This window comes from Geospiza fortis, unplaced genomic scaffold (assembly GCF_000277835.1).
Source record: "Geospiza fortis unplaced genomic scaffold, GeoFor_1.0 scaffold237, whole genome shotgun sequence".
NCBI classification, from domain to species: Eukaryota; Metazoa; Chordata; class Aves; order Passeriformes; family Thraupidae; genus Geospiza; species Geospiza fortis.
The window spans coordinates 675,634-698,274 of record NW_005054319.1 but is presented as its reverse complement, the minus strand read 5'-3'; the positions used below and the strand labels follow the sequence as shown (position 1 = coordinate 698,274).

The 22,641-nt window shown below is 42.8% G+C and overlaps 1 protein-coding gene across 1 annotated transcript in view; it reads left to right on the top strand.

Annotated features, from left to right (window-relative positions):
* FOXK1 (forkhead box K1) overlaps positions 1-22,641 on the top strand; it is a 51,268-nt gene that overhangs the window by 6,087 nt on the left and 22,540 nt on the right. The window contains exon 2 of the mRNA XM_031056557.1: positions 15,367-15,564. Coding sequence (XP_030912417.1) covers positions 15,367-15,564 — 198 coding nt within the window. The remainder of the gene's footprint in view (positions 1-15,366; positions 15,565-22,641) is intronic.

The window sequence follows — 22,641 nt, the reverse complement described above, 5'->3', positions numbered from 1 at the left end:
TTTGGCACTGAGGTAGGTGTTAATTGTGGTTTATGATTGAGGGGGAAACATAGTGGAATGTTTCTGCCAAGATGAGCAAAGAAGGAAAATAGTTAATATTGACCTTTTTCATTTTAACGAAGATCAGTGAGACCAGCAGAGGCTTGGAAAGACTCTCAGAAGGGCTCTTGAATTTCACAGAAGCAGGGAAGGAATGAGAGGTGGTGGCAGAGGCTGAGTCACTTCTTGTGGTCTCTGCTGTGGTAGAATGGAAGCCAGACATAGGCTCTTATCTTAAGGTTTATCTTGGAGCAGGGAAAAATTGAGTGTGAATGGGGGCTAGGCAGCCTTTTCTGGTTCACTACACCCGAAAATGGGTACATGTGTGTGTATTCCAGAGCTGGTGTTGGGTGTTTCTGTGACATCTCTGGAAAGCAGTGTCACACTCACTGCCTGGTGCTGCCAGAGTAGCCACGGTCCTGGAGTCTTGAAGCAGCCAGGGGCTACGTGTTGTCATTGGGACTGGGAGCTGTGGTTTGGCAGTGCTCCCTTAGGACTGGGGAAAGTGGGAAATGAGGAATCCTGCAGGAGGGTGAGACACGTCAGACCTCTGAGCCCTTGCAAGGGCTGAGCAAAACGTGTTCCTGATCCGAGGCTGTGCAGTGTCTGCCATTTCAGCCTTACAGTGTAGAATTTGATGTCTGAGGAAGGAGCAGTGCAGGATGAGGTGGCCAGAGCAGAACTCAGAATTAAATGTCATCGTGCATTGTTTCATAAGAGTTGCCTTTCATCGTGCACTTGAATTTACTTAGTGGGACACAAGTTACCATGGGGGTGGATGGACTAACCTTGTTTATCACTGTACTGTATTTTTCCAATACCATAAAACCTAGGCTGCTGTCAAGCACACACTTGAAGTATATTTATCTCCATGGAGTGCTTTTCTCTTTGAAACTTCTGTTCCACTCCACAGTTCTGCCAATTTGATCTGTACTTCAGCTTTGTTTAATGGCTGTTGTCTGGTAGGGTTGGGATTTAGTTTTGCTTTGGCATTTTTCCTTTGAAACATCACATTGGGATCTAAAATGAAGCTGCTTTAGAACTGAACACTCGGATATGATATTTATTTTTGCTCGCATTGTTAGAGTGACAACCATATAAACAAAGCTCTGTGTCCTCTGAATAAGCCCCAAACTTCTGGGAATGAAGAGTCCTCCAGGGCTTTGTGAAGATACTGCCTTAAGACACATCTTAGCTCTTAGTCAGAGTAGGAGTGACAAGTGTGATGTTGACTCTTCAAGGATGGACACTGGCTGAACAGGACTGAAATCCCCACTTTCTTGCAGCCTATTTTACAGAGTTCCATAGAGGCCAGTAATGACTAGAAGTTATTCACAAGTGTTTGAAGTGTAGAGCTACTTATTCTGTCACCCAGTCTAAACAGCTACGCAGCCCCATGATAAATGTGGTTAAAATCCCTGGAGAGATCCTGTAAATCCTAAATACACGTTTACCACATGAGCGAGGTGGGCTGCACTTGTAGAGAGAAACTATTGATCCTGCTGCCCCAGTGTTGATGTTTGTGGCTCTAGCATGTGTGGTAAGCAGTAGAGCAGGAGAGGAGTTAATTTTAGCTTGATTAGCAACACAGAAGGGAATCAAGATGACTGTTGTAAATCGCAGTGGGATGAGATCAATGAGGGTAGTTTATTTCCATGCATCTGAGTGGGTGTTCTAAGCAATTTAATTTTTCTTTTTTGTTTGTTTTTAAGAGAACCAAGAATGTTAATGCATTTAGTCCTTGAAATCCTTCCGTGGCTGCAGTCCTGGATACTTTAGTGTTGTTGCATGGCCATTGCTTTAAATGAACACCAGGTGCTTGTGTGCTGTTCCCCAGCCGCTCTTTGTTTCTCTTCTCTCTGTTACCTGGCTCAGCAGCAAGTGGCGAGTGATTCTCAGTACTGTACTCTCCGTTTTTCTCCTACTCACCTTTGTTTATATTCTGGAGCATGTTCCCAACTGTTTATGATTAAACATTGCTCAAACAGCCAGGGTAAGATTTATTGACACAAAGGAGGCTGGGAGGAGGGAGTGGCTGGCTGGTCATCTGTGTCTACTTGCAGCTGATAGTGATGTTATTGACGTTGTCCACGTGTCTGTGCAGTGGCCGTGGTGTGTCCCAGAGGCTGCTGTCCAAAATCACTGGCAGGGGACTGATCCCTGGCAGCACAGCCTTTTTCCCTTTGTGTGACACAGTAAAAGCTCGAGCAAGGCACTTTGTGTAGGTGTTGCACTCCTTTCTCTTCAGCTTGGCCTTCTGGAAACACCCCTTGTCTCTTGAGGAGGGGATCTCTTATTTTTCTCTTGGTGGGAGAGGCTTGCTGATCTCCACAGAGAGAAATCAGGATTTGAAACATGCTAAAAGGGGTTGTGACCTGCAGGAGTTTTAAGTGGTGATCCTTTTAAGAAAGACATCTTGAAAAACAGTGCTGTTATATGGAATGCAAGGAAGTTTGAAATGGAAGATTGGAAAGTGAGCACTATTTAGGAAAATAAATTAAAATACAGAAATATTAGAGTCAGAAAGAGACTGAGTTCATTTAAAAAAACCTTCTTTGGAACTAAAGCAATTTGTTTCCTGGCCCCTCCTAGCTATGTACAAACCAGATAACTATTTAGCTTTTGGAGTGTCTATATGTAGCATGTTAAGTTTTGGTTATTTATTTTCAAGTCACAGATACTGATAATTTTCAAGTTTTAGGAAAAAAAACAAAACATAATATTGACAATATACTAAACAATTAACAGATTGATCAGCTTAACATGGAAAGGGAGTTTTGCGCTTCTAAGATTTGATAATACAAATGAGATACACACACGTGTTGCACGTAATTTATGTTTTCTCTGAAGATAAATATTTCTTGGCTGGTACAGAAATGGTTAAGATAGGATCTAGACCTCCACAGGTTGGAATACCTGATTAGAGCAGCCGTGGTACACAGGCTGTTGTGTGTTATATAGAGTCTCTTAACTCTCCTTATTTTTATGTATACAACCACACACACAACAAAATAACATAATAGGCTTGCTGTGTGTTACCGATGGTATCAGGCATCTGCAGTGCTGATAGTGAAACTTTCTGGTGCAGGCAGCCAACTTCATTTAAATAAAAGCCTCGTCTGCTCTTTGTGCCAGCCCACTTCTTCGGTGGCAAACTTTCATATCAGGTTTTTGATGTCAGGCCACTCGTTCTGACACATAAAACACCTCCCTGTTCCCAAGCTTCAAAATAAACTGCAGCTTTATGGTTAATTTTAGCCTGTAAGGACATCTTACTAAATGTTCTCTGCAGGTCTGTTAACACCCCTGGGAATGCAACTGCAGGGCTTTTCAGCATTGAAAAGCTGAAAGGCAGAATAAATGAGAGAGTGGAATTGTCTGGCAGAGTGTGGTGCTGGGTGAAGATGTGGTTTGCCATATGACACACAGAAAAAAATTCACTGTAACTTAACTGTGCTCAGAGACATGAAGTTGTTTATAGTAGGGACTAGACAGCAGAACAGAGCAGCTTCTGTAATGCTGTGCTGGAAGTAGGGCCAGAATTCACCCTGGGGAGTCTTTAATAAAAATAATCAAACAAAACCCCTGTCCAATATTGATCAAAAGGTAGATGTCATTGATGCAGATTAATTTATTTTGATCTGAAAGCCGATTTTTGTGGGTGTAGGCAAGACCTAAGGCTCCTACATTTAGCACCTTGGCAGTGTTGAGGTAGCTCTTCACTGGCTGTACTCCATGAAATCTGCGCTACGTGCTGCTGACCTGCAGTGTGCTGGTGTGCAAAGCAATAGGAGCACTTGGGAAGGGAGCAGGAATTTGTGTTCTGATAGCCAGCCCTGTGCCCAGTGCTCCTGCCTTGGAATGAATGGCATATTTTGAAGCTGACTCCAATGTTTTGAAATGTGAAGCTGAGGGAGGTACAATTACAGCACCACCTCTTTGTTTCTCTCTGCCCAGTGGATGGGCACCCAGTAATAACCATGTCGTGTTGTCATCAGTATTTAAAGGTGACTTTTGTGGTGGGCTTCAACAGAGACCCTTCACCTTAATGGTGTTTGTTATAAAAGCCTACTAATTATATTCTTTTGATTATACCATGGCTTGGTTTATAATATCATCTTGCTTATCATTTGTCTGGAAATAATTGTCAATATTTTTCTGGATCAATTTTAATGTAAGTTTTAGTAGTTGAGGCTTTTTATGTTTTAAAAAGATAAGTGAATCAATCCTAGTCAGGTGGGGATTGAGTTTGTGAATAGTGATGGTATTTTGAGAATATCCTTCAGCTTTTTTTGCAGACAATAATGTGAATGAACAGACACTCAGGGCTAGCTTATAGTTGCTGCTGAAAATCTTTCAGAAAGATCATTTTTGAAAATACACATTCCTGACCATTTGCACTTTGATAGCTCTCTGGAGAAGACTGGAACAGCTTCTAGTTGGGGTTATTTTGGCGTTGGACTGAGCAGGATTATTATAATAATTTTAATACTATCCCCATCCTGCCAAGCTGGGGATAGTAGAATCTGGAGAAGACCTGTCGATAATGTTAATTCTTCAGGCGGGATGGCAACTTCAGAGGGAGCCTCCTGCTATTCCTGCTGGCTCTCCATTAGCAGATTGAAACACCCTTCTCAGCAGTTCTGGCAGTTTCTCCCCTGCTCTTCTGTGAGCTGCTATTTTGATACTCCATGAATTTATTCCCTGACCTTGTTGCAGTGTTTCATTACGCTGAAAAAGTAGCACCTGTAATATCTTACCTGGTTTGCTCTTTTCTGTGCTTTTTTACTCAAAGGGGAGAATCTGAAAGTGAAGCTGTGCTTGATGTCTCAAATAATTTTCAAAGAGTGAAATCAGAACATTAATAAAGAGATGTAAGGAATGTAAAATAAAGACATATATACGAAAATACAGCTCTTGAATCTTCACTGCTAATTCTCCGGTGTGAAGCAGCCTCCAGTGTTCTCACTTGAATGAAAAATTAACTCAATTTATCCATTAGCTCTCTGACAGCAATTGAAAGGATTGCTAAAAAAGATAAGAAATTGTGGGAAAGATATGTAGAATAAAATTACTGTTGAAGCTTCACAGCATGATGTCTACAGAGCAAACCCTCCTGAAGGTTTTACTTTTAGCATCCATTTGCTGGAGCCTAAAACCAAAATGCTCATCGTGTTCTGTGTGCTTTTAAAGAAGATAATATATGAACCAAACCAGCATTTTGTAGTTCTTTGGCTTGGGCTTCTGGGATCTCTTTTCCTTTTTAGCCTTTTTTATCAGCCTGGGGGTGTTTATGCTCCTTCCCCCCCAGCACCTGCTTGGCTGAGTTTCACTCGCTGCCTTTTGCTGGGCTGGGCAGTGGCAGTGCCGCTCTCAGTGCTGTCAGGGATGTCTGCAGGGACTGAGGGATCACAGATCTTTTCTGTGTACATCTGTGTGTGCCTGCTGCTGGCAGGAAGAAGAATCCCAGAAGTCTGGCCAAACTTTGCTGTGAACTTTGCTGTCTTCAAAAGGAGTTTGCTAAAATACCTTCTTGAAAATCTGCCTCTATGTGGAAGTGTTTCTCAATTTGTTTGAACCTTGATGAAATGGCATAGAGGGAAGCCCTGTGCAACTGTGCTCAATAGAAACATCCATTACAGCTAATTTACTTGGTGCTTTTAAGAGATGTAACTATTCATAAGTTGTGGTTTTGCCCGATGCTGCTGGTAGTATTTGTTTTAAGTAGATACACTTGCCTGCACACGCTCTTTGCCCATCTGAAATCTTGTCTGGCTGTGTTGGATACCTCGTTTTAAGCTTGGTGATCTGCAGTTAGGCAAATCCCAGTGTAACCTGGGTGCCTTCTCGTTAAGGGAAAAAGCCCTTTATTGTGCATACAATTCCAGCTAAACAGTAACAAGGAGCATAAAAAAAAGGTCTTGTCTGTGACCAAGAAATGGCAATTTTGAATTTTCCTGAAGCATTATCCTTGTTCAGCCATCTTACTGCAGTTGCTTTCTCAAGGCTATTCAGTGAATAAGCTCAGGAAGCACAAAGGTACTAAACAGCATTGATTTTGCAGCATGCAGAGCCTGTGTATCCCATCTGAGATAAACACAAACCCACCCCTGCTCCTGCAGACGGGCCCTGCCAGTTGCCATGGGAGGATTGCCATGGGTACACGGCCACAGGAGGCTCCTGTTGGAATGTAGAAAACATTTTGGATCTTTGTTTTGTCCCCTTGTACGCAGCTGAGTGACTTGGGATTTGAAATAATTAGGCTGAATTTTTTTTAAATGGTGACTTCTCCGATTCAGGAAGTTTTGAAAATTTCCAGCCTGAGAGTATCAGCATGTGGCTGATGTGATTTGCCTGATAAAGACCAGAGCTTTTCTCAAAATGAATGAATTGCAGTTTGTTTTCTGAAAGGAGAATGCAGTCTTTGGATCATGTGATGCTTAAATCTGAGTCTGTGGTTACGTGCTCTGTCTTTTTTATAGTCCATGACAAACCTGCAACATTTTTGCTGGTGCCTTCTTCTCTCCTTTCTCTGCTTGGTATTTTCCCCCTCCACCTTCTCTGTGCTGGTGATGCCATCTGGAAGGCGAGCTAAGGGATCTGATCTGCCTGGCAACTTAGTCCCATCAAAAAGGAGATGTGTAAATATTCCATCTACCTGGTCTGCCTTGCTCTGCAGAGGTTTGGGCGGTACTGTTGGCACGAGGGTGGGACTGAGAGGAAATGGCAGAAGAGAAGAAATGGTGGTGGAGTGAAGGAAATGCCTCTTACAGCAGAGAATCAGGTTTAGATTGTGTTAAAATAAATCTACATGAGATTGAGTGACACAATTGATATCTCTTTGGGGAGATTATTTTTAAGGCAGATGAAACCAGTGAGCCATCCACGTGAGACACAGAATTTTACCCAGTTTCCCGTTACTCATCCCAGCAAGTCCAGGAAAGATTAGGATTTCCAGCTAACTCAGATGTATTTCAGGGGAAGGACAGAAAATCCTTCCAGTAATCTGGAATTTATAGGGTAGTCAATAAAAATTCCACTGAATTGGATATGAGGAGTTCCTGATGACTTCAGTGTGAGTTTGCCTTTACTAAAACTGGATTTACATTATTCCTAGCACAGGAACAATACCTGAGGCAATGCCAGGGACCCCACAACACTGATGTTCAGCTACTTGTGCATCTGGTGGAACATGGCAAGAGAAATAGTTGCTGGAACTTTTTCTGTAAGAAATTCCCTACAGAAGAAAATTTAAATTCATGAAGTAGAAGTAAGACCACTGTCTTTTGAATTGAACTAATTATTTCAAACATGAGCTCACTCACATATGCACACAGGCAGTTCTGGTTCAGTCTTGGCTGACAGATGAACTCCTTTGTGTATCTGCAGTGTTAAACATGACAACATATATTAAATACAGTGAGTGTGCTACAAAGCATGCAAGGCAAGTGATTTGTGAGCTCAGGGTAACTCTGAGGTTAGGAACCAGTCCTCCAGATCTAAACTCATGTGGTGACTTACAGATTAATTATGACCAAACATTACAATGGGTTGCTCTGTCATTGGAGCAGTGGGGGAGATCACTGTATTCCTTTATTTGCAGATGATCTCAGTGCTTTTTAAATCTAATTTTCTGTCAGTTATGTTACAAAGAGTAACAGTGATTTTTCTAGCTTTTCCTCTCACTGAACAATAGTGGATAATACCAGAGGCGTTTTTGCAGGCAGCCCTGCAGTTTATTTCCTTATCCTGCTGCTGTTTGGCCAAGTGCATGTCTTGCTTTTCTTCAGATTGAGTTGATTCATTACAGGAAGAACAAATGTGCGTTCTGGACTTCACCATTTACTTGCAGACCCTTTGCTTATCTCTCCATGTATACAACAAATGATTTTACCAGCCATGAGGTATTTCTCTGTGTGTTTGATAAAGGACTTTATGGGCAGGTCTTCAATATGATTTCTGTGCTTAAACTGCTCAGAGCAGTAGAGCAGTTGAAAGGGAAATAGCAAATTCTGAAAACCCTTTACTTTTAGACTGCAGCAATCTCCAAAACGAACCAAGCACTCCTAAAACTGTGGCAGTTACACTGCCTGTGTCCAATAGCATATAGAGATGTGTAAGGAAAAGCATTATATTGACTCTTAAATGACCATGGTGATAGGCACATGCTTGTGATGTATATTTAGACTAAAAGGAATAAAAGGTATCTGTCTTCTTTCCTCCAGAACTCTCTGTAGCCTCGGTGCAGTTTTTTGTTTGGTGGAGATAGCACTACCCAAGTGGATGATATAACTGGCTTCTTACTGGTATTGCTTACTGAGTGCTGTTTAGGGGAAAATTGTAGGGTAGGGAGTGGAACAGGAAATGTTGGATGATTTTATTATTATTATTTTTATTATTTTATTGCAAGGGAGGGGTGAATAGTACCTAATCTCCAGTGACAGCTCAGACAGCTTGCAGAGCTTGTTGTGTGGTTTTATGACAATTGTTCAAACTAATATTCATTTTAATTCACTTGTGATTGAAAGGTGGTTTTTGTACTTGTGCTTTTGCCCACCTTGCTGCTTCAGACTGCTTAATTGCAGCAACATATTCATTTTGAGCAAAATACTTGTGTTGATTATTCCCGTGGGGATGTAAGGATTGAGTTTATTTTTGTGAAGGTAGAGAACATTGATTTGGTTATTTTACTTGCTGAAATGGAAGACATCCTTCTCAGTATTTTGCAGTTAAAGTGATTTGTTTTGTACTGGGTGATGCAGTGAGGTTTTGTGCTATAGAAAAGCTGAAGTTCTGAAAAGCATTGCTGTCCCTGGGCAGAGTGCAGCATCACAAAGCAACAAGTCTTGGTCAATAAATACTCCCAGCTCAGCTGTTGCAGAGGTCACAGCAATTCTCAGAGCCTTGTTTTTGAAGGAATTAGAATCTCAGGTAGTAATTCTTATCTCAGTCTGCTTATCTCTCTGTGGGTAGACCTTCAGGGCTTAGATATATGTTTAGTTAAGTGAAGCAAACTGTTATCTTTTTCTAACCAAATTTAGTTTCATTTTTGATGCACAGGTGCTTAAACTTTCCCAGTGAGTCTTTTATGTTGTCCAAGGCACGTCCTTTCACACTGCTTCAAAGGGTTTTGTGAATAGGGAGTGGATTTAGGATTTTCATAGATGCAGGCTTGTGGTTCTTTGCTTAGCTGGTTACAGAAGATAAAGAAAAATGGGTTACAGGAGGTAATTGGGCAGTTTTCTGTAATGGCTGCTCTGTACAGCACCTGCACATTGATTGTAGCCTGAAATGTTGGTATTTATGGTACACATTCACTGAAAGGATCACAAGTGTCCATCTTGCCCTCCACAGAATTATGTCAGGTATCTTGAAATAGGTGGTAAGGGTGATAGCCTGACCATGAGATGACTGACAGCAAAATCTCACTTGTTCTGAGAAACACAACATGATTTTGGAATTTTGTGCATGGAAATAGTACTGAATTCTTTGGGGTGAGCTGTGTGTTATTGGCACAAAACTAATGATTTTCAGAGAAATTACAGGGAACAGAGAAACAGCTGTTTCATGGGGGTTGTTTGGGATTTTTTTCCTCTTTTACAAGGGTTTTTGTGGGCACTCTTGGTGAAACTTCAGCCAGTAATGGCATAGTTCTGTATCATCATGATATGTGCTGTGATTAGAGCTCTGGCTGGCCACTTCTGCTGAATCAGAGGTATTTACTGATTGTAGAGATAACTGCCTCATCCTCAAGAGTTGGACTACTCTCCCCTCACATCACAGAATTGTTTAGGTTGGAAAGAGCCTTTAAGATCACTGAGTCCAATCATTCTCCCAGCACTGCAAGTGGCACCACTGAACCATGTCCCCAAGTGCCACATCCATAGGTCTTTTAATCCCTCCATGTCCCCAGGTGCCACATTCACTCATCTTTTCAATCCCAGTGATTCTGCCACTGCCTTGGGCAGCCTGTTCCAGTGCTTGACAACGTTTTAGGTGAAGAAATGGTTCCCAGTGTTCAATATAAACTTCCCTTGGCACAACCTGAGGCCGTTTCTTATCCTGTTGTTTGTTATTTGGGAGCAGAGCCTGACTCCTCCGGCTGTCCCCTCCTGTCAGGAGTTGTGCAGAGCCACAAGGTCCCTCCTGAGCCTCCTTTTCTCCAGGCTGAGCCCCTTTCCCAGCTCCCTCAGCTGCTCCTCATGGACTTGTGCTGCTCCAGACAGCTCTGGACACGCTCCAGCCCCTCCATGTCCTCCCTGAATTGAGGTCCAGAGCTGGACACAGCGTTTGAGGTGTGGCCTCAGCTCACAGTGGACAATCCCTGCCCTGGTCCTGCTGGTCACCCCAATGCTGATACAAAGTCAGGGTGATGGAGGGGAAGCTTGAGATACTGAGTGTCAGCAGGGTGGTTACAGTATCTGCATGTTTGAAAAGAAAAGGGCTGTTGCAGGCAGTCATGCTTAAGCAGGTTTTGAATGAAACCTGGGGCCTGTGGTGCTGTCTGATTCAAATTGTAAAAAGTGATATTTTTAACAGAGCACCTCCTACAATGTTTCTCGCTCGACCTGCATCTCAGCAATGTACCACAGATGCTTCTGGTGCAGTTATACCCCCAACATTCAGGAATAACAGGATTTCATAAATTATGGTGAGATAAAGTAGACAAAGATGGTACCAACTTGCTGATTACAACACATGTGTAGTAGTTCCAGCTTACTTTTCTGGTTATTTCTTTTGCATGGTGAACTGGAATGATGTTTATATATAACATAACATGCTACATTATGTTTATATATATATATATAACAATATATATAAATCTCATTCCAAGTTTTATATATGCATGTTATAGGTATATTTTATATATATGTTTCACCTTGGCTTTCTCATGATTTGTCTTCTTTTGTCACTGTGCTTTTCCTCAGTGTGAATGTAAAAGCATAAATCCAGCACAGTTTCCTGCCTCCTTTTAAAATCTTGAAATAGCCTTTTCTTGCTGTCATGCAGCAGATCTTAGCAGAAGTCATTTGGTGCTAACAGAACTCAGGGTGCTTTAACAAAGTCATCAGTGACTGTAATAGCTTCTATTGAACCTGGTACTATGTTTTGGCAAATGAATCTCCATTCCCTTTGCATCTGTGAGTAAAAGGTGCTTTGAGGAGGAGGAAAATGTCTGCTTTTTATAGAGCCATGCAGGGGATGCAGTCATTTTGTTGGGTTTTTTCCCCTAACCATCTTTCCTGAAGTCTGCTGTAGGGTGACTGTTTATGTAAAGTCTAGTGTTTCCTAGCACTTTATTTTCAGACTTTATGTAGATGAAATGCTTGTGGTCACTGTCACTGGTTCACCACATGAAGGATGCCTAATAGCATGGGAGCTGTGCTGTCAGTGGGAGGAGCTCACCCAGGAAACTTTTGGAAAAATCTGTCTTGTGTAAAACAAGCAAACAAAATTCTAGCAACATCTTTTATGTGACTGTAACCATGTGTGGAATGTGCACTCCTTCTCTTCCCCTTGGTCTCCAATGTATATGTAGCATGGATTCTGTGCACTCCAGCAGGCAGCATGGAGCCAGCAATCCATTTTCTGTGACTCTCTCCTGCCTGTAGTCCAAGAAGGCAAGAATTGTTTCTGTGCAGTTTGTGGAGGTTGAGGAGGCTGTTTGTGTGTTTTTAGTTTTAGCACAAACTAAAAAAAAAAAGAAAAGAAAAAAAGCTTTCTATTCTCACTGCAAGGCATGCTAGAGAAACTGGAACCCTTCCCACAAGGAACTGATGAATGTGCCTTACTGTAAATGTGATTTCAGTCCATATGATTTCTGTGGCCAGGGATTGATTGCACCACATACCTGTCTGTAGCAGATTATTGAGTAAACTCAGCAGATCTTTTACTGAGGCAGGCTCTTCATGCCCATAACAAGACCAAAGATTTTGCAGACCATTAATTCATCCATCTAATCAGCTGGAAATTTCAGAGGTGCATGAAAGAATTGCCTCTTGGGCACCCTTGAAAATACCAGTTAACTTCATTATGCTTTTTATGTTGAGTCTAATCTGTGCTTACAGATTGATCTTTCTCTCATAATGAAAATGTTAAGCAGGAGTAAAAGTTGTTACTGCATCTTTGATATGAATCATGCAACATGGATCAAATAGTATAACTCAGTTTAAATAACCTGAAATATATACAGTTATCTTAAGGACTGCATGCTCAGTTCTGCTTGGGTTGTCTGTCTTGTCCTGCTTATCTTCTGTAGAAGTGTAGTTCTCAAAGGCTTAAGTCCTGCACTAATGTGCCTCACTCCCAAATAGAACTACCTGATATAATTTAAGTTTATCCTCTTGGTTGGAAAGAAAGTAATTAAGGGAACAATAGAAAAGCTTATTAAAACTGCATTCAGGTTCAATGGAGTTAAAAGTGAGCTTCCTATGACAAGATGCTCCCAAAATCATGTTTTTCTGATTTCTCACTGACACGGTTCCCCAGCATTGGGCTGTGTGGATTTGAAGCAGTGGCTTGGGCTGTGCTGGTGGCCCTGTTTGCATTGCTGTGGTAGTTGTGATAGACTGGAACAATAACCTTAATCCCGGGCACCTTCTCTCCCCTGGGGGAAGGGAGGAGTTCCGCAGGAATTTACAATCTGCTTTGCATTGCATTTCCATTTCTTGGGTCGCAGGTTTTTACATCAGGAAAAGCTTAAATACAGCTATGTTACCCCAGCTTGGCTTTGCAGGCAGTGTCAGTACTGAAGCCAGCACAGAGCAGGCTGCAGGACTTCCTAGAGCTGTGAGCACCCTTGCATATATCGATATACCCCGGTTTTCCTGGGACTGGTTCCGTACAAAATGGCCATGTTCATGCTCGTTACCATAATCCATGAAAGCTGCTTGTACATCCTGGGTTCTGCCTCAGTGAACTGGGAAGCCTGTCTGTCTAAAAACAAAATCACAGCAGCCAAGGAATTGTTTGCTTGTGTAGTCAGCCCAGCCCAGGCTCTGTTTCTCTGCCTGGTTGAGATTGTGGGTAAATCACATGGTTGGCTCTGGGGAGGCTCGCAGGGAAAGCAGTGCTGGATGGGCCTTTTCAGCACGTTTACTGCCTTACTTTAGACTTCACATTTCAGGTTGACTCATGATTTTGGAAAAGTAACAATTTTCTTGAGATTGCCCACACTCACAGGCTGATGGGACAGCCTTTCACAGTGGTTTGGGTGCAGGTAACACTTTTTATCTAATATTGCTGCAGCATCAGTGGGGTAGAGTTAAGGAGTTACTTTACCATCACCTCAGAGCAATTTAGGAGATATGGATCTTGCATTACTGGCTCCTTCTGAAAAGGAAGACCTAAGTGGCAGTGGGATAGAGCTCCTCACTGCTCTGAGGCTGCAGTGGGGGATCTCCTGGCCTCAGCAGTGCTGCAGAACTGCCTTAGGGCTCTGTGCAGTCAGGCCTGTTGATCAGCAGCAGGCTGGGATTGCACTGAACAGGGGCTGATTTGTCCTTGACTCAGGTGTTGGAAAATGCTGAGCAGTTGGTGTTACAGCAGAGAATTCCATTGCTCTGTGACAGGCAGCTCAGCTTTTGCCTGATAAGGGCTTGAGAAATGATGAAGCTTTGCTTGTACTGGTTTTGAGCCTTAGTCTGTGTGATGTTCATTGCAAATATATGTACTTTGAGCTTTTTCTCTTTAAGCAAATCCATGTAGCAGTACAAAGCTTAAAATCCAGGGCAGTGGCTCAACATCCTTGTTTCAGATTCACCTCAGGAGGCTGGTGCCTGCTGCTGGCAGACACTGCAAGGCATGGACACTGCTGTTTTGAGCTGTGCCTTCATGTTGAGTCTGCAGGGAACCTTGTTTAGAAGGGTTAGATAAACACAATTAGGTTGCATTGCCAGCAATGATGTTCTTATTTAATGCATTAATGAGTGCAGGTGGCAGGACCTCTGAAGTGAATTAAATGCAATGCAAACTCCTGCTATACTAGCAGAGCCATTGTGAGCCACTGAATGCTGAGCCAGCTCATTTGAGAGATGAGGTGGGAGATGGGAATGAGCTGCCCATGCCTGAATGATAATTTTGAGCATTACCTTACAGCACAATCTGCTTGTGCCAAAGAACCAGGAACAAGTGAGTGTGTTTTAGAGCTGCATTGCTGTCAATGGCACCATTAAGATAAGGTGCAGATTGACTTGCTTGTCACCTTGTTCTGTTACCTGGCAGGATTCAATAATGCACTGGTTAAAAGAATTCTGCTCAGCCCACACCAGCACTTGCAGTGCTAGAACAACAGCACCCAAATTCCTTCCTTTCCTTCTATAGGCAAGATGCTGGAATCCAGCACAATTACTGTGCTCTGCTGGCCTTTCCCACGGTGAAACCTGGTTTTTATTTCCTGCTGCTTTAACCTTAGTATCAGTGAAATGATTCCTGGAAAGCTTGTATTGATTGCACATGATTGTCTAATTAAAGTGCAATAAGAAGAATTGCAGAACACTCATTCTTACAGCTCTGTGCTCATTGTAGACACTGTAAATTAGAAAGCTTTCTGTTCAAATATGGAAAATGTCAGTGCTTATTTCCTTTTGAATTTCCAAGCATCTCCTGAAGGCTGCAGTTGTGTGATTAATTTTTTCCTAAATAACAATTGGAAAGAAATGTTACTTAGAGAAGGAATGAGGCCCCACAGGCTTGCAGGGGCCCTGTTGTAAACCTGCTAGCTGTAACCCTAAAGGGAGGCACTTCTAAAGTAATATATTTTAATCTGAAACCTGCTAGATGATTCTTTAACATCATGTGCACAAATATAAATGGATATCAATTATACAATATATAGAGACAAGTCTTTAAATAGCACTCTCGGATCTTACCTGGAGGCTGTTTGTTGCTCTGTCTGGACTTTATGGCTGTTTTGTTCCCTATTGCTTGTGGTTTGATACTTTCTAGTGACTTGGATCTTGCTGAGATATGTACAATGAGCTAATAAAAAATAAATCCTAGTCCTTGATACATTGCAGGAACCCAAGAGTTTGTTGTTACAGGAGTGCATCTTGCTTAGTCACTGATTGAATACATGGCCTTGAGGAAATCACTGAACTTATCCAAATCTTCCTTGCATCTCATCCCTAGATGGCCCACAATTCACTGTGAAGTATTTACAGAGCTTTATGAATGATCAGTAATTCTGCCCAAGACACTAGGCAGAAAGATCAGTAGAGAATGTTGGACTTTGAATTAATTAATGATGAATTAAAGCTGCATACAAAACCTCTTAAGTACATTCAGTATCATGTGTGAAACTGACTTTTCCCTTTCCTTCTCTTCCAGATGTACTTTCCGATTCCCTAGCACGGTTATAAAAATCCAGTTCACATCTTTATACCATAAAGAGGAAGTAAAAGAGGAAGCCTCAACACATCCCCTTCGGCCACTTTACCCTCAAATATCACCTCTGAAGATCCACATCCCGGAGCCGGATCTCCGGAGCGTGGTCAGTCCCCTCCCATCCCCCACAGGCACTATCAGGTAAGATGTTTAATTCTCAAAAATGTGTTCTCTGACATCAGTCTGTCAGCCCTGTTTTGTTTGGTACCCTTGGTGCAAGAAATGCCCCATTAAAAATGACTAATTAAATCTCTGATGTTCAAAACGATGGGAGACTGCTAAAAAACGTTATGGTGGCCAGCAGTAGGGCACAAGGGTTTTGTTTAAGAGCTCCGAGGGTTCAAGGGTAAACGTGAGTGTTGGTTTCACACTATAGAGTTACATATAGAGTCTATCTTTGGCACTGGAATTAGAAATATTTATTGAGAGCTACCTATATACATGGAGAAAAGAAAGCAGGCATATACTTTCTATCTTAAGACTGCCTGTTTTATTTTTATCCCAGTAATATTCTGTTGTTGCTGGGTGGTGCTGCTGTTATCTGAAGTTAGGAACGGGGTGGCCATTGGCACGTGGTTTCCTGGGAATGGAAGGAAATGGGGTTAGGATGCTGACCATGTACTATGGGGCTGTAGCAATCTAAATGTACATCTGGGCGAGTATCCTGTTTTGTAAATGATCTGATCAGTAGATGTGCAGTAGAAATAAGATGAAAATCAAGTTACTGTATGGAATATTTTCTTTCTTTCTTCTTCAGCAAAGAGTTGACGTTACAGAGTTTCAGTGAAATCTTTTAAAGTTAAATCTGCATTTTGTAAAGTAAAGGAGACTCATGGTATAGGATGATGCATTAGAATTTTAAAACATGTGGGCATCAAAATAGCAAGAGTGTGCCTGGTAATAGTAGTAGCCTTTGGGTTGTTTTCTTGTCTGTACATTTGTAAAAAGGTATAATATGCAAATCTCTTCTGACAGCACTAATTCAGTGAGTAGTATTCAAATCTGCATGGCTGAGGCTGAGACTTCAGAGTCACAATGAAGCTGGTTTGGGTTTGCACGATCCAGAGGCTTGTTTGGGTTTTTCCGACCGCCTTACAGAGCTGCACAGATGTGCAGTGCAGATATTCTAGAAAGAGGGGGCTGGAGGTGGCTGTGGTTTTAGTCCTCTGTTCAGGCACTGCTTTTGGTTTATATTTAACCTTCTCTTTTTAGATGAAGCTTGTTGCTGGGAGGGGAGGGGGATGGTTCCTTTGCCAACATATGGTAGTTAGTTTCCATTCAGTCATCTTGTGCAAAGCAGCACAGTGTGGTTTGTGTTACTAACAGAGGCTGTATCTTTTGACTCTGGCATATGCCTGCAACTGATATTTGATTCCCTGGGAATGTTTCTTTTGCATAAGGAGAAAGTGGAAATAGTAGTGTTGAATTGTGCTCAGCCCCTATCGCAGTGTTTACTGAGAATGATTAATGATTGCATCCGTTTGTCTCGAGCTGAAGCTAAGCCAGCCAAGTCTTCAGAAAACCTCAAAAGACATCTGAGGTTTCGCTTGCTGAAGCCCTTTCATTTCCTAGTTCCTCTTACAGAGGAGGGCCTGACACGTTTGTAAACATCCCTGCTCAGCCCCTTCAGCCTTCCCCTCTCCCCTGCCAGGGTCTTGCAGCTCTCCCCTGTGGGCCAGGCTTGGGAAGTGATCTGGGTGTTTCTGCCTGAGAAGGGAATGCTCCTTTGGGAGCCTGTAGCTATGCATTCTGGCCATCTGACTTCCACGGCAGCTCTCTGATCTCTTGGTGGCTTCACAGTGCTGAGTGAGGCTGGCACAGTGTCCTCTCCTCCTTCCCAGAGGCAGAGCTGGGAGGGCTGGTGGGGCTCAGCATGAAACTCAGACCCCTCTCCCACTGCTGCCTTTGGGAGGTGGTTGCTGGGTTCTCCTCCTCCTCCTTCCTCTCCCCCTTCTAGTATTTACTTTCCTAATTTGGTGCGTTTGCCTTGCTCCTCCCTGATTGGCCCATGGAAAATTATTGCAGTTTGGAAATCCTGGGCAGGGTGAAATTTCCTTTTTGGAAAGTGGCTCCTGGCCCCCTTTCCCTGCCTCCGCCCTGGTGTAGGGCAGGGGCTGTACCTGCACTCCCCCCCCAGATCCAGCCCTGCCTTGTTGACCCCCAGCCCTGCTCTACCTCCCTGTTTGCACTGCAGCTTGCTTCCCTGCAGGTTCTCCCCTGCAAGCTTCTGGGTTTTTTCCAGCCTATTTATTTTCCCTCTGCAAAGTGCAGTGCCTAGAGAGGGAATGAGCTTTAGTTAAACAAAACCAAACCTGCCACCCTCAGCAGCTTTGCAAAGCAAGATTCCTGCTTATTCCTGGGGAGAAATGTGCTCACTGTTTTCTCAGCTAGGTGTTTTGTCTCCAGGAGGGGCTCTGTGTGGATGTGTTTTGAATGCTGTTGTACAGCTGTAAGGGAAAATGTTGGTTGGCAGCATGCTGGGAGGGTTGCAAACAGGCATGGATTATTTCTTCCCGATTTGAGTTCAAAACTCCTTTTCAAAAAAATCAGACTAGCATTTTTCTTTCCTTTTCCAGAAAGGAAAAGGCCGCTGTGGTTGTAGGAGCTCAGTAGAAGCAGCCTGCCATTTTGTACAACATATGAAAGGGCAGAGTAGCACTAAATTGCTCCTCAGTAGGTTCAAGGCATTGAAAAGCTCTGTGAAAATCATGTGGGGTTTGCTTGAATTCAGCTCTACTTTTTGGAGATAAAACTGAACAATTTCAGGAGTTAAGGAACTGTCTGTCAGTACATGGCTTTAAGCTTCTGCACCTTGGATTTGGAGGCTCCTCTTTGAGTGACTGTGGTTCCACAGAGTTTCTCACCTATGCTGCAAACACTTCACTTTGCCTGATTTTGTGATAAATGCCCAATATCTGCATGTATGTGACTCTGTGTTGTAACCCAGTCCATGGAGTGGCTTGTGATTGGATTATTATCAGATCTACAGAGACAAGGTGTGATGCAGGACTCTATTCCTGGTGTCAAAGTCTTACTGAGTTGGAGTTTAGATTTGCAGTGTTTGGTTTCCTTTTTACTATGCTCCACTCGTTGTTAATGGCCCTGTAGCAGTAACTTAACTCAGTTTACCAAATAGCATTTCTCTGCAGCCTTGCCCCGCAGAGCTGGTCTTTTTTTCTACTTGCTTCCCTATTCTAGACAGCAATTATGTTATCAGTAAGATACATATATATATATATATATATATATATACACATACAAACACTACAGTAGAGAAATACTAAATGTCCTGTGGAGGTCAGTAGTATTATTCATATTTTACAGCTGCTACTTCTGGCTTATCTCTGCACTAGAATAACTTGGGGCTTGAACGTTTTGTCTTGTACTTGTTTGGGTTTTTTTCACAGAAAGGGCATGGATTCTTAGCTCACAAACAAAGTCTTTATCAGTAAAAGAATTTCTTTGACATGTAGGAGTAAGAGTCCTTAGAGTCCTGTGAGAACTGCTTGAAAAGTGCCTGTGAGGTTCAGTGTTACCAGCTAGTCTGGTACATATCTGTATGTGAAGCCAAATTGGTATTTTAACTGTTAGCTCTTAATGTGCCTGCCCATGTTTGGCTGTTACTAGAAGGGTTGATAACTAGTTTGCAATGCAGTTAATGGCATGAATAATGAAAGATCAACTTCTTTTGTTCTATAAGCTTGATTAGTAAGCCAGAAGGTGTGAGCTGAATTGTTTGGTTTCATATGGTCCTTTTTTCACTGAGAGAAATGAGTTCAGTAGCACATTGCATGCTCTGATAGTGGATTACTCAGAGGTAACTGCAATTATCTTGACTTAGCCACCAACTTGTTTTGTGGCCTTTAACAGGTCATTTAAATTCATTGTCTGATTTTTATGCATGCGTAGTGCAATTACTACTACATAGGCGTGTGTAGTAGATAAATTATGTATTGAGCTCTTATTCCATAAAGCATGACATGAATGTGTGTGAGCCATGTTCCAGCAGACCTGCACATGCTGGCTCTGCTTTGATCCAGACTTGGCTGGGAAAAAGGAGGAGGGGGTTTTATAGGCTCTAGGATAGCCATGCACTGCTGTTTCACAACCCTTGGGATTTAGCCTGCACTTGCACGTTTACTCTGGAGGTGTGTAGGGGAAGCTGAATGAAGCCTGGTTTCAGTGGATGCCTTCACTCACTGGAGCAGGATGCATAAATATTCCCTGTTCCATTTCATTGAGGCTTTGCCTCTTCCCAGAGCACTGTGAGCCATTGAACTGAAACGCTGCTGAAGAGCTCCAAGGCAGGTTTTTTGCAGGCTCTTTTGCATCATCTCAGTTATACATTACTTCCTGCACTCAGGCAGAATGCACAGCTCAGGCAACTCCCACGGTTGGACAGAGAGGTGATTATTTTTAATCACCCAAGTCTCCAAACCACAAGCCAAGGAGGATGATGCATATACATCACATAAGAGAAGCAGCAGCCTGTGCTGGGCTGGGGAGCTCCTACGCATGTTTATTGCAGATAATGGACCGTGTGCTAGAGGACATGTGCCAAGCCATGTGCTGGAGGAAGGGCTGCAGATGTCACCAGCTACAGGAGCACTTCCTCTTCCCCAATGAGTATAAAATGCTCACTGAATCCACAGTTGGAGTGAAATCACTTCCTTTCCAGGGGAGCCACTGGAGCACTGACGAGTAATAACAATTTCACCTTTTGTGGATAGCTCACTTTCTCTTACTTGTGGCTTGTTCAACAGCTTTGGTTTTCTTCAGCATTAAGCAGGCAGGGTAGCTCTCAGATTTCTCCTTTCACATCAAAATCCAGCTTGGTTTGGCAGTCTCACCACTTGTGATTGTTTCTGAAACCTGTCTGAAACACGCAACGTGCAAGGACTTGCCTTTCTTTGAGTTAAAATTTGGGGCTAGGCTGGGGAAGGTGAGAGCAGTGGAGGATTCTCAGCCATTCTTGCTGATTGGTGTATCGTGGAAAGGCTTGTTTCGCAAGTCCGAGGGCTGTACTTTGACCTGATTCTTGCTCATTGCACATGAAAAGCGTCCCTGTATCTTCATGCCCCTTTTTTCAGGCTTATGAAGTGAACTATTGTGGTTGTCAGAGGTTTGTGCTATTTTTCTAACCATAGTCCTTGTGCCCAGGGCAACACAGTTCCAGCTTGCATTCGAGGAACAGACTGGAGAGGATTATAAGAAACTGTGATTTTTTTTTTCTCTGTACCAAACAGGGGCTTAAAAAATGCCCATTCAGATTGGAATCTGTATATTGGCAGCGTTGCCAAGGCTGTAACTCTTATCCCTGCTGTGTCTCTGTACCTGCTTCACAAATGTGCACGTGGGAATTTGTCAAAGGCACTACCATGTGCATATCATATCCTAAACCAGCAATTTTGGTTTTGTTTTTCTTTAGCAGCGCAGATTCCAAGTCAGGTGAACAATTCTTTATGGGATCCCAGGTAATCTTTCCTCTTTGTCTTAAAGAGAATAGGTGTTTTTCCATATACCTGGCTTAAATTTAGCCTTCATAGCTTGATCCCTCAATTGAGTAATAGAGCAACTTTCCTGCATTGTACTACTGCCTCTCCTTCTGGGGAAGTTGGCACTGGAATTTGGGAGTGTTTTGGTTTCCAGATTGTTCACAGACTTGTAATATGACCATAAATAAATAATGTAAGTACTTGTTGCTTCATTTTTATTTTTATTACTGCCTAGTCCATAAAACGTGCCTAGTATTGAGAGACTGTGGAAATCTTTATGTGAGAATCTCAATGTGCCCAGGGAACAGATCCCTCTAGCAGTGTTTTGCCTCAGACATAGATATCTTGGGGATTGTATAACATAAAAAACAGAGTAATGCTGACTTAGGTGTAGTTTGCCTCCATTTTCTTGGACAGGAGGCTGCCTTGGACCAGGGACTTATGACTGTCTTCTAAAGCCCTGATGGTTTCCCTGTCCTTCCCTTTCCCCAAGAATTTGTGTACTGGCCTTCTCCATTCACACAGACTTTCTCATCAGCCCTGTCTTACCCCACAGTCACCCCACAGTGTAGCCACAGAAGTAGAAGCACTTTCTTTTGTTTTGGACGTGGTGCTTGGTTTCATTTTGTGCTCACCATCTCTTCTGGTGCAAGAGGCCAAGAGCTAAACACTTCCTGTCGGCTTTGTTTTTATAGCTCTGTCACTTTGCACCTCAGCTTCTGTCTTTAACAATTTTTTTCTTGTATGAAATCCATTCCATATCTCCAATCATCCTATTTATCCCTGTCAGTACCTTCTCTGGATCTGCTCTATCCTTTTTCTTTTTTTCTTTTTTTAATGAGAATAGACAAGCAACACAGAGTGTCCTGGTGTGAATGCCCCATGCACACAGTGGTACGCCCTATTTTTGTAGGCTGATTCTTTGGTTAAACAAACTGATTGTGGACATTCCAATAGCAATGCAGCACATTGTACACACTCTCCAGCAGCTTGGAGTTAATTGCTGCTAGCAAGTGCTGTGAACTTGCAGGCTGGGTTCCTCTTGGCAGGAGTTGAAAGTGAATTGTGGTGTTCCAAAGAACGTTCAAGCCCCGTGTTTAAAAGGCATCCTGCCACTTACATGGGTGAGTGTATTGCAGACACTGCCTTCAGCCCTCATCTTTCTGGCCTTCCTGCCAGAGAAGGGTTAAGTCTGAAATGGAAAACATGCTGCAGAGGACTGGTGTGATTCAGCACGTGGTTGTAGTCTGATTCTAAAGCTGAGTTCTCAGCATGGTATTTAGAGAACTGTGGCTCAGTGGCTGCCTGCAGTCACTGTTTCACGTTGAGATGCCGAATCCTCAATGGATATCAAAGATCTCTGGCACTTGGGGCATCAACCATGGTACCGTAGGATTAAGACTGTGGGTAGCTGCAGCTGGGTTGCTTCCATGCTCTGTGTGCCTTTCAGTGGTGCAGAATGCTTGGTTCTTCTCGAAAATGCTCTCTTCAATATCAAGCAAGCTTAACCCAAATTAGCTTGGATTGCTTGTAAGCTGAGTTTGCCAGCCTGGACAGTGAACATGGATCACAGCAGTGTGGTGGGATGTCAGAGCAGGGTGAAATTGCAGACCTAGGGGTGCTTTTCTCAGTGAAAGGTTATAGTATCAACATGGATCAAGTTATGGCCAAGTATTGATGCCATGTTAATATGCAACAAGTCATTATTAGTGTCCTTGCAGTT